At 39.0% G+C, this 13,602-nt stretch overlaps 1 protein-coding gene across 3 annotated transcripts in view; it reads right to left on the bottom strand.

The window, feature by feature from the left end:
* Nucleotides 1-13,602, bottom strand: part of rxraa (retinoid X receptor, alpha a) — a 50,620-nt gene that overhangs the window by 15,464 nt on the left and 21,554 nt on the right. For all 3 annotated transcript variants that reach the window (XM_077737710.1, XM_077737711.1, XM_077737712.1), the window contains exon 3: nucleotides 3,460-3,698. In XM_077737710.1, coding sequence (XP_077593836.1) covers nucleotides 3,460-3,698 — 239 coding nt within the window. The remainder of the gene's footprint in view (nucleotides 1-3,459; nucleotides 3,699-13,602) is intronic.

Below are 13,602 nucleotides of genomic sequence, written 5' to 3'. Positions count from 1 at the left end.
AGTTAAGGTTCAACTCGGCAAAAGCCAATCAACAATGAGGACAGTGGCGCCCTGGTAAATCCTAAAAGTGCCAATAATGGCAGCTCAAGTCGTCTATAAACAATTAGTATGCCATAGAAAGCGTGTTGCTTGCCTGGAAGGAAAGAAAAAAAAGAGAGCGCAGGTTCTAAAAGGGAAGACAGTTGAGGCCTCTGCTTAAGATGGGCTTAGTTGAGTTTGATTTCCAGAAGAGTCTTGACTCACAAAGACACTTCAAAAGCAAACATCAAACCCCAGCGTAGCACTTTTCAATAGCAAACTCTCTCGTGGAACCAACTCCACTTGCTTTACAATTCAAGGGCACCTTTTTTAAAAAAAAACTTTTTAACTCAACATATCTCCAAAGTATTAGGGTAACACAACGTAAAGGAAACTTTTTATCGGGTTTCTGAAAACTTTTCAGTTGAAAATAGGCCATTATTGACCACTATTTGAAAATAGGGGATTATTGACCACTATTTTATAACTCCCTTCTAACTTTACAGCAATATTTTGAATAAAAAGTGTCTAACTTGCCATTTTTTTAAAGGATAATGATGAATTATTTCAAAATATAATAGAAACGATCCAAGATGGCGGGTGCAAGGGTGCAGTGGCTCATTTTAAAACCTTTCAAATTCATCTTTCGGACTCAAACTCGTGGTCTTTGATGCAAGCCGCTTCTACCATCAAAGACACCTCTTCCAAGGCGTTCTCAATTGCCACCATTCCAAGTAGAACAACTTTTAAGCGCCGGCGCCGCGTTTGCATTAAAAGCAAAAAAACTGCAGTAAACACTGCAAAAAAATAAAATAGAGCAGAAGGGCCGTTAAAAAAGTTCCAAGTCTATAAAATATGCAAGTATGCTCTAAATAGAACTCCAAAATAGTTGCACTAAATACATTTGTGGGATTTTTTTGGAGTTGTTGTTTTTTTATTGAAGTCGCAATGCGTCTAATTGCCACCTGAAAACAAGTTTAGCTAAAAAAAGTGCTGTCCTTCATCCTTTTTGGAGCTTGAGTGACATAAGAAAGTCTTCTTTGGGGGGCCCACACAGAGTCCCCTTTGTGTAGAGCCAATGGCGGCTCGTAAGCATGATGTCATGGAGAGTGACTGCATCAAAGATGGGGGGGGGGATTGGACCTTATGGATCCCACACAGGAAGAAGCTTTTCTCTTTCTTTCTCTAATTTGAGGTCTGGTTAGCTGTCACTAAGTCTTCTTTTTGAAGGCCAACATTATTTTTTATACTATTTATTCTTAATGATCATTATTTTTTTATACTATTTATCCTTATGGATCATTTTGTTATCCTAACTCCTAAAATTCCATAACAACTGATCATATTACAACTAAAAAGTCAATTTTTAATCAATTTCATTCAATTTTCTATTCCAATAAGACTTCTGATTAGGTACGCCATTCATTTTAAGACAAATCGCACTCCCCAAAACCTGTTATTACTCACAGTTTAAAAAACGTGGCTAAAGTATCACTCATAATGACTAAAATTCCCAAATAAAAGAGGCGAAAGAAAAAACAGTCCACAGTTTAAAGTCCATCTTTCCTTTCTTTCACACACTTTCTATATTTTCAGCCCACTGATTGCTTAATAATGTCTTCCAGATGCTTTGACAGTGTCTTTAACCAAAAAGACGGCATTCCGCCAGTGAGTTGTAGCCTAGAAACATGACCCCTTTCTTAATATGTTATTCTGGCATCAGACCATTCCGGAATAGCCAACATTGTGCATCTATTATACCAAAAAAAAGATGAAAAGAGTTATTCTGACCAGATATATTAAAAAAAATATATATAAGAAACTGCAAAACAAAGTATGGGGTGTGTCTTGCTATGTTATGGGGAAAAAAAACGTTGAATTTTGATGTAAGAAGTGGAGTATGATGATGATAATAAAGGGCCGTTTTTACAGCAACATGTGGTTTGGGCTGTGAGAGTCATATAATGGGACTTGAGTCATCTTTTCCCTGGCTTACATCATGTTGTCATTAGCAGCCATCTTTACTGGAGAGCTTGTTTAAAGCTCATTAAGTGACACTTTTACAGCTTTGGGGAGCCTTTCGCGATCCCCCAGAAAAATGGGCTTAAATGGGCAAACAGTCAGAAAAGATGAGATCGTGTTCTGTTCACAAGAAGACAGTTTGACGATATATTACAAGATCGCAATACTATGATATTGAGAGCTCATCAGTTGGGATGAAATTTGTTATCTTTTTAGACGTTATTTTGGAGGACTGTAGACAACCAAGAGTTTTGTCTAAAAAGTATGGAGCCATAATTCCATTATTTGTCAATTTTTTTGTCATTTTTTGTCAAAGTTTTGTCATTTGTTGTCATTTTTTATCAATTATTTTTGTCAATTTGTTGTCCATTTTTTGTCCATTTTTTGTGGTTTTTTGGTCATTTTTTGTCTATTTTTTGTTTATTTCGAATGATGCGAGATTGCCTAAAACTTTGGTTATATTCTCACATTCTATTGACATTTTCCACCCTAAAAAGCCCCTGCAGTCTTCATTGTGTCTAATGGAGAACTTTTAGACAAGGATTCCAATGTATAATACACATATTTAATGTTTACATGCATTAAGATGGGACCAAATATAGGTCACATGAAAGTGAACTACTATGAAAAAAAATCCTACACGGCTTATTCTGATATCTACTGAAAAAAATAGCATTAAATATATTTGACCATGTCGGTCTGAAGAATAAAAAGATGTCCGTTTTTTGCAAGTAGGCACTATTTTTAATTTAGAAGGAAATAATAAGTCCTTCAATTGTGTGCCCATTCAATATAAAGGCTTGCGGAATTATTAGCAAAGCATAAAAAATGGGCTGCAGCTGCATTTTAAAAGACTTTCCATTTTAGATATGGCTCAAGGCACAAATTGGGACACTGCGGACTTTGATGTCTTAATTGTGTGTGTGTCCTTTTAAATGGATGTGTGTGTGTATGTATGTGTGTGTGTGTGTGTGTGTTTAATTGAAAAGAAAATAGTGGAGCGCACTGATGAAGCAAAAAAAGACAGAAAAAGAGATGATGGAAAAAGAGAAGAATGAGGAAAAACATTAAAACGGATGGAATGGAAGAAAATTGATGGGAATTTACGTAGGTAACATGAAAAAAATGGACGAATACGGCTATGATAGTACCGTATTTTCACAACTATGAGGCGTACTGCATTATAAGGCGCCCTGTCTATTTTGGAGAAAATTAAAGACTTTTAAGTGCACCTTATAGTCGGTATATAACATGAAATGTTTTTTAAATCCCCTGAATTTTTATTGTAAAAATAAAAAGAAGACCCTGAAAAATGACTAAAAGCGAACGTGACCGAAAAGTGACCAGCAAAAATCCTTCAATTTGAACTTTTTGGGTTATAAATGGAACATTTATGTCCTGGTCTGGGACTGGACTCACCTGCGGGCTGACGCTGGGGCCGTAGCCCATACCGGGCGAGGTCATGGAGTGGGGCCCCATGGGCGAGCTGATGACAGAGAAGGGCGACGCCAGGCCGTTCATGGGCGAGCTCAGCGTGCTGATGGGCGAGTGGAGGGAGCCCGAGGGACCCATGCTGCTCGGACTCAGCAAGGACGGATGCATTCCTCGGTGGGAGTGAGGCGAGCCCAGGGGGGAGGAGCCCATCTGACCCGGGGAGTCTGTTCAGGGGGAAAAGAAAAAAAAATCGGGGTGTTTTACATCGTTTGTAGAAGTAGTAGTTTTATTGGTGGACCCCGTCACGGCATAAAGAGGGCGTAGTGGATTGTACCTTTGTGCGCCATTTAATATACCCCTGCTGTTTAATACAGTATATTAAATGAGGGGAGTATATTAAACAGTAAAATATGGTATTTGGGGGTGTCGGACATGGGAGGGAGGCAGAGTCGGCCCGTGGGCCAGAAGTAGGTCTGTGGGGGGGTCGGATCTGGCTCGCTAGGGGGTCCCAGTCAGCCTGCGGTTCAAAAGTGGGCCTGCTAGGGGGACCGTTTAGGCCCAGAAGTAAGCCCGCTAGGGAGCCTTAATCTGGCCGTGGGCAGAAGTAGGCCCAATAGGGGGTCCAATCTGGCCCGCGGGCCAAAAGTAGACCCACCAGGGGGTCCGATCCGGCCCAGAAGTAGGCCCACTAGGGGGTCCGATCTAGCCTGCGGGGTTTTTCTGCCTGACAAAGACTTTCTAAGCTACACATTCATAATCAAAGGCTGTCATAAAATGACTAAATACAATTACATTAAAAAAAATATGCATTTATTCATGCAAAATGATATAAATTGCTGTTAAGTTTAGTGGCTTTATGCACGGTCAGCTTTTGATAAAATTGAAGGCTTTTGGGTGCCTTATAGTGCGAAAATACGGTAATATTATTAATATTATTACAATATACATGTTGTATACAAGTTAATTCAAGTTAAGCCTAAAATACAAATAATTTTCTTAAAGTCTACAATGACAACTTTACAAAACAAAACATCTTAACAAACAAGAGTGACTTTTTCATTCCATTTTTTAAAGGATTGGAAGGTAATCAGTATGTAAAGTCAAAAAATATGACTCATAGGGTGACTAGAATAAATAATGGCCATACCCATGAGTCACTTATGCCGACTCTTGTGTGTGTACATAAACAAACTGTGGTTCCTCTGAGCCCACAGACTGGTCAAAAAACACTTTGTTTATGTTATTTTTTGTGGATGCCAAGTATATGTTCCCATTTTTCGCAGGGAGATTTAGGAGAAACAGGTGTGCCAGTTTTTCTGGCGGCAGTCTTAGGGTGAGACGCTCGTCATTAGCATTTTCTTCAAGAGTCTTCACAGTAAGTAGAACGCAGAGTGCGGAGAAATTCAACAAATAAATTCAAGCAAGTCAGACATTTGTGCAAAAACACAGCTCAAAAATAACACTGAGATCAGTCAAAAAAAATTTTTTTTGCTGCTACGGGTAGGTTGTCAAGTGTAAATGATCTGTCCAAATGAATAAAAATGACCACATGCTGTTTCTATCCCCCTCACGGCACATTTAGGTTTGTCACTAGTTGAAGGTGTTTTGTCGGGACAAGTTGCCATCGTACAGACTTGTTAAAATGGACGCCTCGTCTTGACAGCTTGGATCAAAACTCTCTTATAGGCAAATTTAACATCCCCAGAGATAAAGAAACAAGCCTTAATGACATCAATGAAGAAATCATAATGTTAGTGTAGGTGGGCCATTAAAAACCAAGACTTATTCGTTGTTTTCTATCCTCTGGCTGACTTTGTTTTCTTTTTTTCCTGACATTGACTAAATACCATGTGGAGGAAAGCAAAGACTCAAGTATGGACACGTCCATACTTTTCTCAGAGGCTGAATGGCCGGACGCCAACTCCAATTCCAGACTAAAGCAATCGCAAACCGTTCTACGACTGTCAACACTTTAGCCCACTATGACGACCTAATTGTTCTCTTCAGCCAAACGTCCGGCGACCAAACGTCCGGTGACCAAACGTCCGGTCACGAAAAAAAAATAAGACCAAAATGGGTTTTCTCTATCATGCAATCATTCAAACAACACAATTGAAATAGACAAAAATTGTTATTTAGGTTAATACAGGTTTTTTGGTTCTGAATTTTATGCATCAAATAGCACAAACAAAGTAGAGAAATAGTTTTTTCGGTTAATAGTTTCTTTAGTTCTGCCCAGAATGGATTAAAAGCAACATACGTAAGAAAACCAAATGCAGAAACTCAACCTGAACTAACCTTGGAGCTGCACTTTTCTATGTTAGATGGCCTACTGTGTCTAATTTGTACTCCCGATATGAGTCACCCAAGAGAAGTACTCCATCTATTATACTGTTTCTGGGATGAACAAGAAAATCCAATGAACAAAAATCCAAGTGAAGAAAGTGCAAGGGCACACACGCTGTTTTGAACAAAAAAAAAGATGTGATACACAAATGAAAAAGTGCCGCAACACTGAATGAAGCGCATTGGCTGTCCTTTGCTTAGCAGCTTATAACAGGAACAGCAAAATTGACAATAGCCTTGTGAATGAAAGAAAAGACAGACTGGAATAATTGTCTTTACGGCCTGTGGAGAAGACCTCACAAGATCACATTTGCAACTAATGTCCTCCCTGCACTTTTGGAAAAGTCATTTCATTTCAACAAGGGCCACCACGGCTCTAATTTCCGTCAAAATGACGGCAAACATACATTATTTGGATGTGGGATTACGCTCTGAATTAAAGATAAATATAGTCACAAATGGGACTTTGTATGAATGCTAGGCAATCACAAAGCTAGAATAGGATGTTTAATGAGTAAATACGCATATTTGTCTCATTTTTATGCCGTTCCAAGACAAAATCAGAGCAAAAAAGAACCCTAACTGATAAAAAGACATCATTTTTTTAACTCAACTTCAAATTTCAGAGCCCTCCCCGCATGTTCAATAAATATTTGGGGGTAAACAGACAAACAGCCCCGGGATAAAGCCAAAGCCAACACGGTGGCAGACGGGAATCGTCAAAAATTGAACTCCTCCTGACAGGAGGAATATTTTTCATCTCCGAGTGGGATTGTACGCAGCGGGATGAAACGCAGATGGGCGCCGAGTTCAACTCTCCACGCTACGGGAATGTCGGTCGGCGTGGGCCAATGAAGGAAACGCCAAGGCGCTCCCACGGTCACACGTTGCCTCTGGAGATAAGTCATGGATCTTTTACAAACACACTGATGATATCCCACCCACCAAATATGATTAGCACGCCAATTAAAGCAGGAAACTACAGGCCCAAAGGCCTCCCCCCCTCCATTTTTTTCCCCAGACATAAATAGAAGGCATACATGTATATACATGCAAACACATTCTTCAAATATATGCATGAAAGCCTACAGTGCATAGGCATGAATGCATAAATATAGCGAGTGATACCATGGAATGATCAAATGATTCGACTGTACATTCCGATAGTCACCGCCATCCCATTCACCCACGCAAAACACACACACACACATATACGTCGACGGCATACTTCATAATGAAGAAAAAGTTTGGGAATATGCAAGCTACAAAAAAGTAAATGTACTATCTCGTCACGCTGACCTATTAAAGGAACAGCAGCATGTTTTTCTACAACGTGTTTTCTGTGTGTTAATGGACATGTCATGTAGATATCATGAGTTATGGGTAAGATGATTATGATAGTGATATGTGCTTTTTGGCTAAATGTACTTGGATTTTATCTTCAAGCTGCACAAGGCACCAAAGACAGAAATTAGCTCTTGGCTATTATCTTACATATTAATGTGTATTGTCCCTATATGAAATAAATCAAAGTCAATCCTACTGAACTTACATGAAAGTGATCCACATCATCTATTTTATGTATTTATGTATACATGTCTGTATTTATACGTGTACATCTATGTGTGTAAATGTATGTATTTATATATAGGTATGTATTTGTATGTATGCGAGTATATATATAAATTTAAATATATATATGTGTGTGTATGTATGTATATGTATGAATAAAGTTATCCAATCCAATAGAATTGTGCTGTAGCTTGTCACTTTTTAAAATGTTAAAATACACATTTAAATATGCCAGCCAAAAGCCTAAAAATAGAAGTTGGCATCTTTCTCAAAAAAATCCATTGACGTCATCAAAACTAGTTCTAACTGGATTGATTGTTAGATGCTTAAAAGCAGTAAAAGAAGTACCACATTTTCCACATATATGGCGCACCACATTATAAGGCGCACCGTCAATGAATGCCCTGTCTATTTTATAAAAAAAATTAAGACCTTAAGTGTGCCTTATAGTCGTGAAAATACTATATATAAATAAAACCCAACTGTTTCTTTCTGATACAAAACATGACTGATTTTAAGAGATGTAGCCATCTTGCCATAAGTTGCCTTCTACAAGCTCTTAGAAGAACCTGTACGAGGTCGTCTCCCTCCTCGTGATGCTGACTGATAGCTGCCTATAGTCCCCCCGAGGGCATCCCAAGTTTAATCACCTATAGCAGCAATTACCAACATACATGTCAGACTCATAAAGCAGAGAAATAAGATGAGTGTCTCCCGCCCATCTTCTCCTCAGTCGCTTCTCCTGGGCTAAATTCCACTAAATCCAAAAGGAGGAGCAACACGGCATAAGCCCCGCAGTGAGAAACGCAACATTACATGCACAATTGCTTCCCATTAATTAGCCAGTGCTTTTTATACACTTAACGGCAATTAGGATGCTACCATAATGACATGACTGTTAAGTCATGGGGCCTTCATTGTTGTTATTTTTCAAGTTGTTTGCTAATCTCTCTACGGGCCTTCAAATAAAGGATTCTATACTGCTTTACCGTCTCAAAATACACACTAGTTCTACTTTATGTGTGTGTATTTGAGTACACACACCCTTAATGATCACATAAAAGCTCATAGTACACAGTAAGACGGGCCTAAGGATGGATTAAGATGGAAGGCTTTATCAGTGAGTTCCCACAATACCCTGTGGAATATTTCAGCTCATTTTCTCTTCTTTTTGGAAGGTCCATTCCCCTTTTTCCCTTTCCTCCACACATCAGGGAGAGTGCTATGAGAATAATACATGAGAATGAGGAATAATTGAACATGAGGGGTGATGGACAGCACACTCAGCTGGGCCCATTTTAATGTGAAGGAATTAGACGGAAATAATAGTTGCGTTTTTTGAGTATCTAACATGAAAGTGAGGAAAGATGGGGCCCGTTTATTATAGTAGTGAATAACAAGGGGTCGATAGTGATTGAATCACATGATAAGATACAATTAACTGCACTCCATTGGTTAGAATGTTATTGATTAGCGTGACCGGACGTTTGGTCGCCGGTCAAATGTAGTCAGATATTAAACAGTACTTAGATATTAAACTCTCTCTCTCTTAGATATTAAACTCTCTCTCATGAATATAATTTTGAGAGCTGGCTTCAACAGTAAACTCTCTGTCACCAAAAGACAGGCGACCAAACGTCCTGGTGACCAAACATCCGGCGACCAAACGTCTGACATATTTCCATTATCATTTAAAACAGCGACCAATAAAAATGACAAAAATACTATGCTAGCCTACCACTACTTCACACAAGACCATCTCAAAGTAATCCAAAAAAGTAAATACAGTACAACAAAGTTTCCTGAATGAACACTTTGACATTTTTCAGTTTGACAGCCTATTTGAGAAAAGCTTTGGGGTCGACCTTTGACCCCCAGCATTAACTGGAAGGAGAAGCCGGGTCAAAAGATCAGCGGGGCCGTTGATTCATGGCTCGCTGGCGGAACAAGGCGCTCTCTGTCCTCCACACACTGACCCCACGATAAATAAACCTCCTTGGCCAGAGGCCATGAAAGTACACGGCCGAAAACATCAGAGGAAAACGTGTCATTTTCTGTCAACGTTTCTAACAAAATCTCTCCCGGCCGTTGACGCCAATTGAGTCGTCAACGGCACAATGATGTTCGCCACCTTGAGTAGGAAAAGGTCAAAGGTCAATGCCTCTCTGAGGAAATGGCAGCTGCATAAACAAGACAAACTGAAAGATCCATCCTAATCCATGAATAAAAACAATGATTTTGGGGGGTTTTAGGACGACACGAGCCGGGAGAACTTGCACAAATCGCAAGAAAAATCATAATAAACATCAAACCGATACACCAAGAGTTTTATAGTAGTTCTACATTCCCCCCGTTAAATAAAACAACTTCAACATCAGCGACAAAGATAAATAAACCAGTCAAACTAGCCAACAAAAACACAATATAAGTCATACTGGAGTATAAGTCGCATCAATTGCAAAGATATGGTATGAAGCAGGGAACCTATGGCTCGGGAGCCACTTATGGCTCTTTGGATGGGTGCATATGGCTCTCTACTAACCTGTGAGGTAAACTATGGAAACTGCTGAACGTGAGTTATAGTCCAGAAAATACGGTAGGCAGATTTGATGGGTCTGGGGTGCCAGATACTTTGACAGATCATTAGTGAGGCGAGTGTTTGACTAAGAAATTGCCCTGCAATTGGAAGAGTAATGAGGGAAGGAAACTGTCTGTCACATTAAGCAGCCCTCACACAAATGACAACGGGACTTGCTAAAAACATCATGGCGCCGTTACGAGTTAAAACAGCATCTTAAAGTCAATTTGATTGGCCGTCACTATGCCAGGCATACTTATATATACACATATCCTCCCACTTTTTGGATTAGAATGTCACCATCATACACTGTGTTTTAGATTATAAAATAAAATAAAAACATGTCCGCATTGACTTGAGTTAATCAACTAGCTCAATTTCAATGACTGTAATGGAGTTTTAGCATGATTTTATGCCATGAACTCATATTTTACCCAAAAGGCTGTATGACGCTGACAAAGTACATTACTTGCTGACACGCTATATTTATATAGTGAAAAGGCTGGAAGTGACATATAAAGCTTAAAGCATGACAATATTAGCAGTTTTACAAAAAAAATGCACTTAAGAAAATCAAAAATCAATTTGAAATGACCATAAAACACAAAATACTGGAAAACTAGGTTGCCAGGTATGCAGGTGCAAAATACCATATAGTTAAAGATAAGCCACAGTATTTTTTGTGACTCATTCTCTAACAACTGCATGTTTTCTGAACCCATTTCTTACAATAACTTGCTCAAACTAATATTTAAAAAACACCAATTCACCAACTTTATCATCCTAAACTTTCTTTGCACACCACTTTAGCCATTTGGGAAAATAAAAACCATAACTTTCCTTTCCCACCACTACTACTACCACCACCACAGCCTCAATTTCCTCCACCGAGTCCCAACAAGATATTTCCATTAGCCAGCACGTTACCAACACTCCACTATATTCCACCTTGCGTCTCTCCACGGAGAAACCAAGAGGGGGATACAAACACTTCCCTCACCTCGACGGCACGTGCCGGCGGCCCACGTTAACACGGCCCTGTCGCAAACACGTGACACGGGAAGGTCGGCGCTCTGCAAACATCTTAGCATCACCATCTATTCAACCTGAAATAGCCCAACCCGTCGATTGTCCTTTAACGGGATCACAAAGGTGACGTCTGAGGAAACTCGGACGTTTTTGACTCGCCATCTTTTTCGACATTGTGGCCCTGCTGCCAAGCCAGCGATAATGCCAAGCATGTCATATCACTTTAGCGTCAAAACCTAGGACAGAGCGTCCGTCCTTCATGGCCGACCATCCCCGATTTCGCCTCCTCTGAGACAGAGAGATAGATGGTCAGGGTTCGGTGATCTGTAACTGCCGTTGCCTGATGGATGGACATTGATAAAGACGGGAGCGATGGAGCATATGGAGTCGGCAACAGGTACAACTTGGATGGAAGCCATAGGCTAGCTAGCTAGCCCTGAAAGGACAAGAAATTGCAGTAAACATTACCCTTGCAGTCAGTCGTGAGCACAATGGATCTGAATAGCTGGATAAATGTCATCTATGTAAACTGCTGGTGTCCAAGTGGCGGCCCGGGGGCCAAATGTGGTCCGCTGCATCGTTTTTTGTGGCCCGGGAAAGTCAATCATGAGTGCAGACTTTCTGTTTTAGGATCAAATTCAAATGAAGAGTATAGATGTATATTATATATCATGATTTCCCCCTTTTTAATCAATAATTGTCATTTTTTTGATCAATTTAGTTCAAAAATCCTTTTGGAAAATAAAAAATATATTTAAAAAAGCTTAAATAAACATTGTCTTAGATCTATAAAAAAACGGAATATTCAGGGCTTTTAAATCAATAATTGTCATTTTTAATCCATTTTTCTGTTTTAGTTCAAAAATCATTTTGTAAAATGTAAAAATCTTTTAAAAAAAGCTCCAATAAACATTGTTTTAGATATATAATATGTAAAATAATAACACAATAGCTTCAATGAGTGCTGACTTTGTGTTTTAGGATCAAATTCAAGCTTAAAGATGTATATGACATTTCCTGATTTTATCTTGTACTCGCACTGACGTAAAAGCCTTCAATTCAATTCAATCAATCAACCAATCACTTCCTCAATGTGGTTAGAGTAGACCACCGCCTACTGACACTTAGTCAACCACAACGATATAAACATAGCACTCGAGTTCAAGTTTAAGCGGTCATCAAACACACCATGTGACCGTCTTTACTCTATCAACAGTCAATGACAGTGAAATCTTCCAGACATACAACATTTCCCTCTAACGACCTAAAAAAAAACACCAAAAACCGTAGCACACTTTCCCATGATTAGCATATCATCTCTTGTTAAGCAACATGGGGCTTCAACAATAGCAACTTGCTTATTCATTTCTAATTCATGGGAATAAAAAATGCTGTTTCTTTCCCCCCGTTTTCAGCAAAAAAAACTCTTGTTCAACTCATGGTGTTTCAAGAAATTGGCCTCATTTACATCCATTACCTCTGGGAGAATAAAATGTATAACATATGAGCTAAATGCAAATGTCACGTATATGAAAAGTATCAGATATTTTATCCCAATTCATGATTTGGTGGCCGCTGAGAATTCCAGACGTGTTCACGTTTCAAACAGTATATATTAAGATGATAAGATCTTGCTAACTGGATGATAGCAGAGGGATAAGAGACACTTTCCTGTCCATGTTTCGTCCCTGGTGTCCAAGGCAGTCGTAGTATTGAGTGCAATATTGCCTTGGACCTTCTCTGGAATTGAGCTGCAACAATGAGATAGCGTTTCACTGTGATGGCGTTTCACTGTGATGGCGCTGCAGGGGGATTATAGGATCAGGTTGTTATCAAAGGATTAGTCGCTATGATTTCTAGTGACCTGTCGTGGATGATTGCCATGGTTCTCTTGGCCAGAAGGGAGACCCCTTACCTCTATGCCCATGGGCCCAAAGGTCAAGTCAAGGGTCAGTTGGATGCCAACAACCATATTAAAGGGGAAAAAAAATCTGACTGGGATACAAGATTGATATAGATTACGGTAATTTTGGCATTATATCTTGGATGGGAATAGGAGGAAGGTGATTGGTTAGATAACTGCGCTGGGATTTTTACTTAACTTGGAATTTAAAGATGAACGCAGTATCTAAAATCAAAATTTCGAGTTCAAATAATTTAGCTGGACAAGACAAAAAATACAAAATGGCAAGATGAGGATTGTCCAAAATATTACATGTACTTCTTTTCATACTTTTTTGTACTTTTTTGTACTTTTTTCGTACTTTTTTGTACTTTTTTGTACAAATTTGTCATTTTAATTAAATTAACTACCATTTTAAATAGTAAGAAAGTAGCCAATATTTGAAAAAGGGACAACTAAGACATAAAAAGTTATCGTGAGCCATGAATTTCTTTAAAAAAATACTAATCTGTTTGCCTGTATATGTAAAAACTATTCATATAAATAGCAATCAAAACCTACCATTTCCAAACACCATCTGAATAATCAAAACCTAACCTAAACGCAGTTCATCCAAACTCTATATTCAACAGTAGTAAACCCCCCCAACAATGAAAAGCAATGCGATATAATAGTCAAACATGTTGCATGAAAACAGTGT

This window comes from Stigmatopora nigra, chromosome 17, assembly GCF_051989575.1.
Source record: "Stigmatopora nigra isolate UIUO_SnigA chromosome 17, RoL_Snig_1.1, whole genome shotgun sequence".
Classification (NCBI taxonomy): Eukaryota; Metazoa; Chordata; class Actinopteri; order Syngnathiformes; family Syngnathidae; genus Stigmatopora; species Stigmatopora nigra.
Note: the sequence above shows the minus strand (reverse complement) of the source record. Positions and strands in the feature narration are given on the sequence as shown.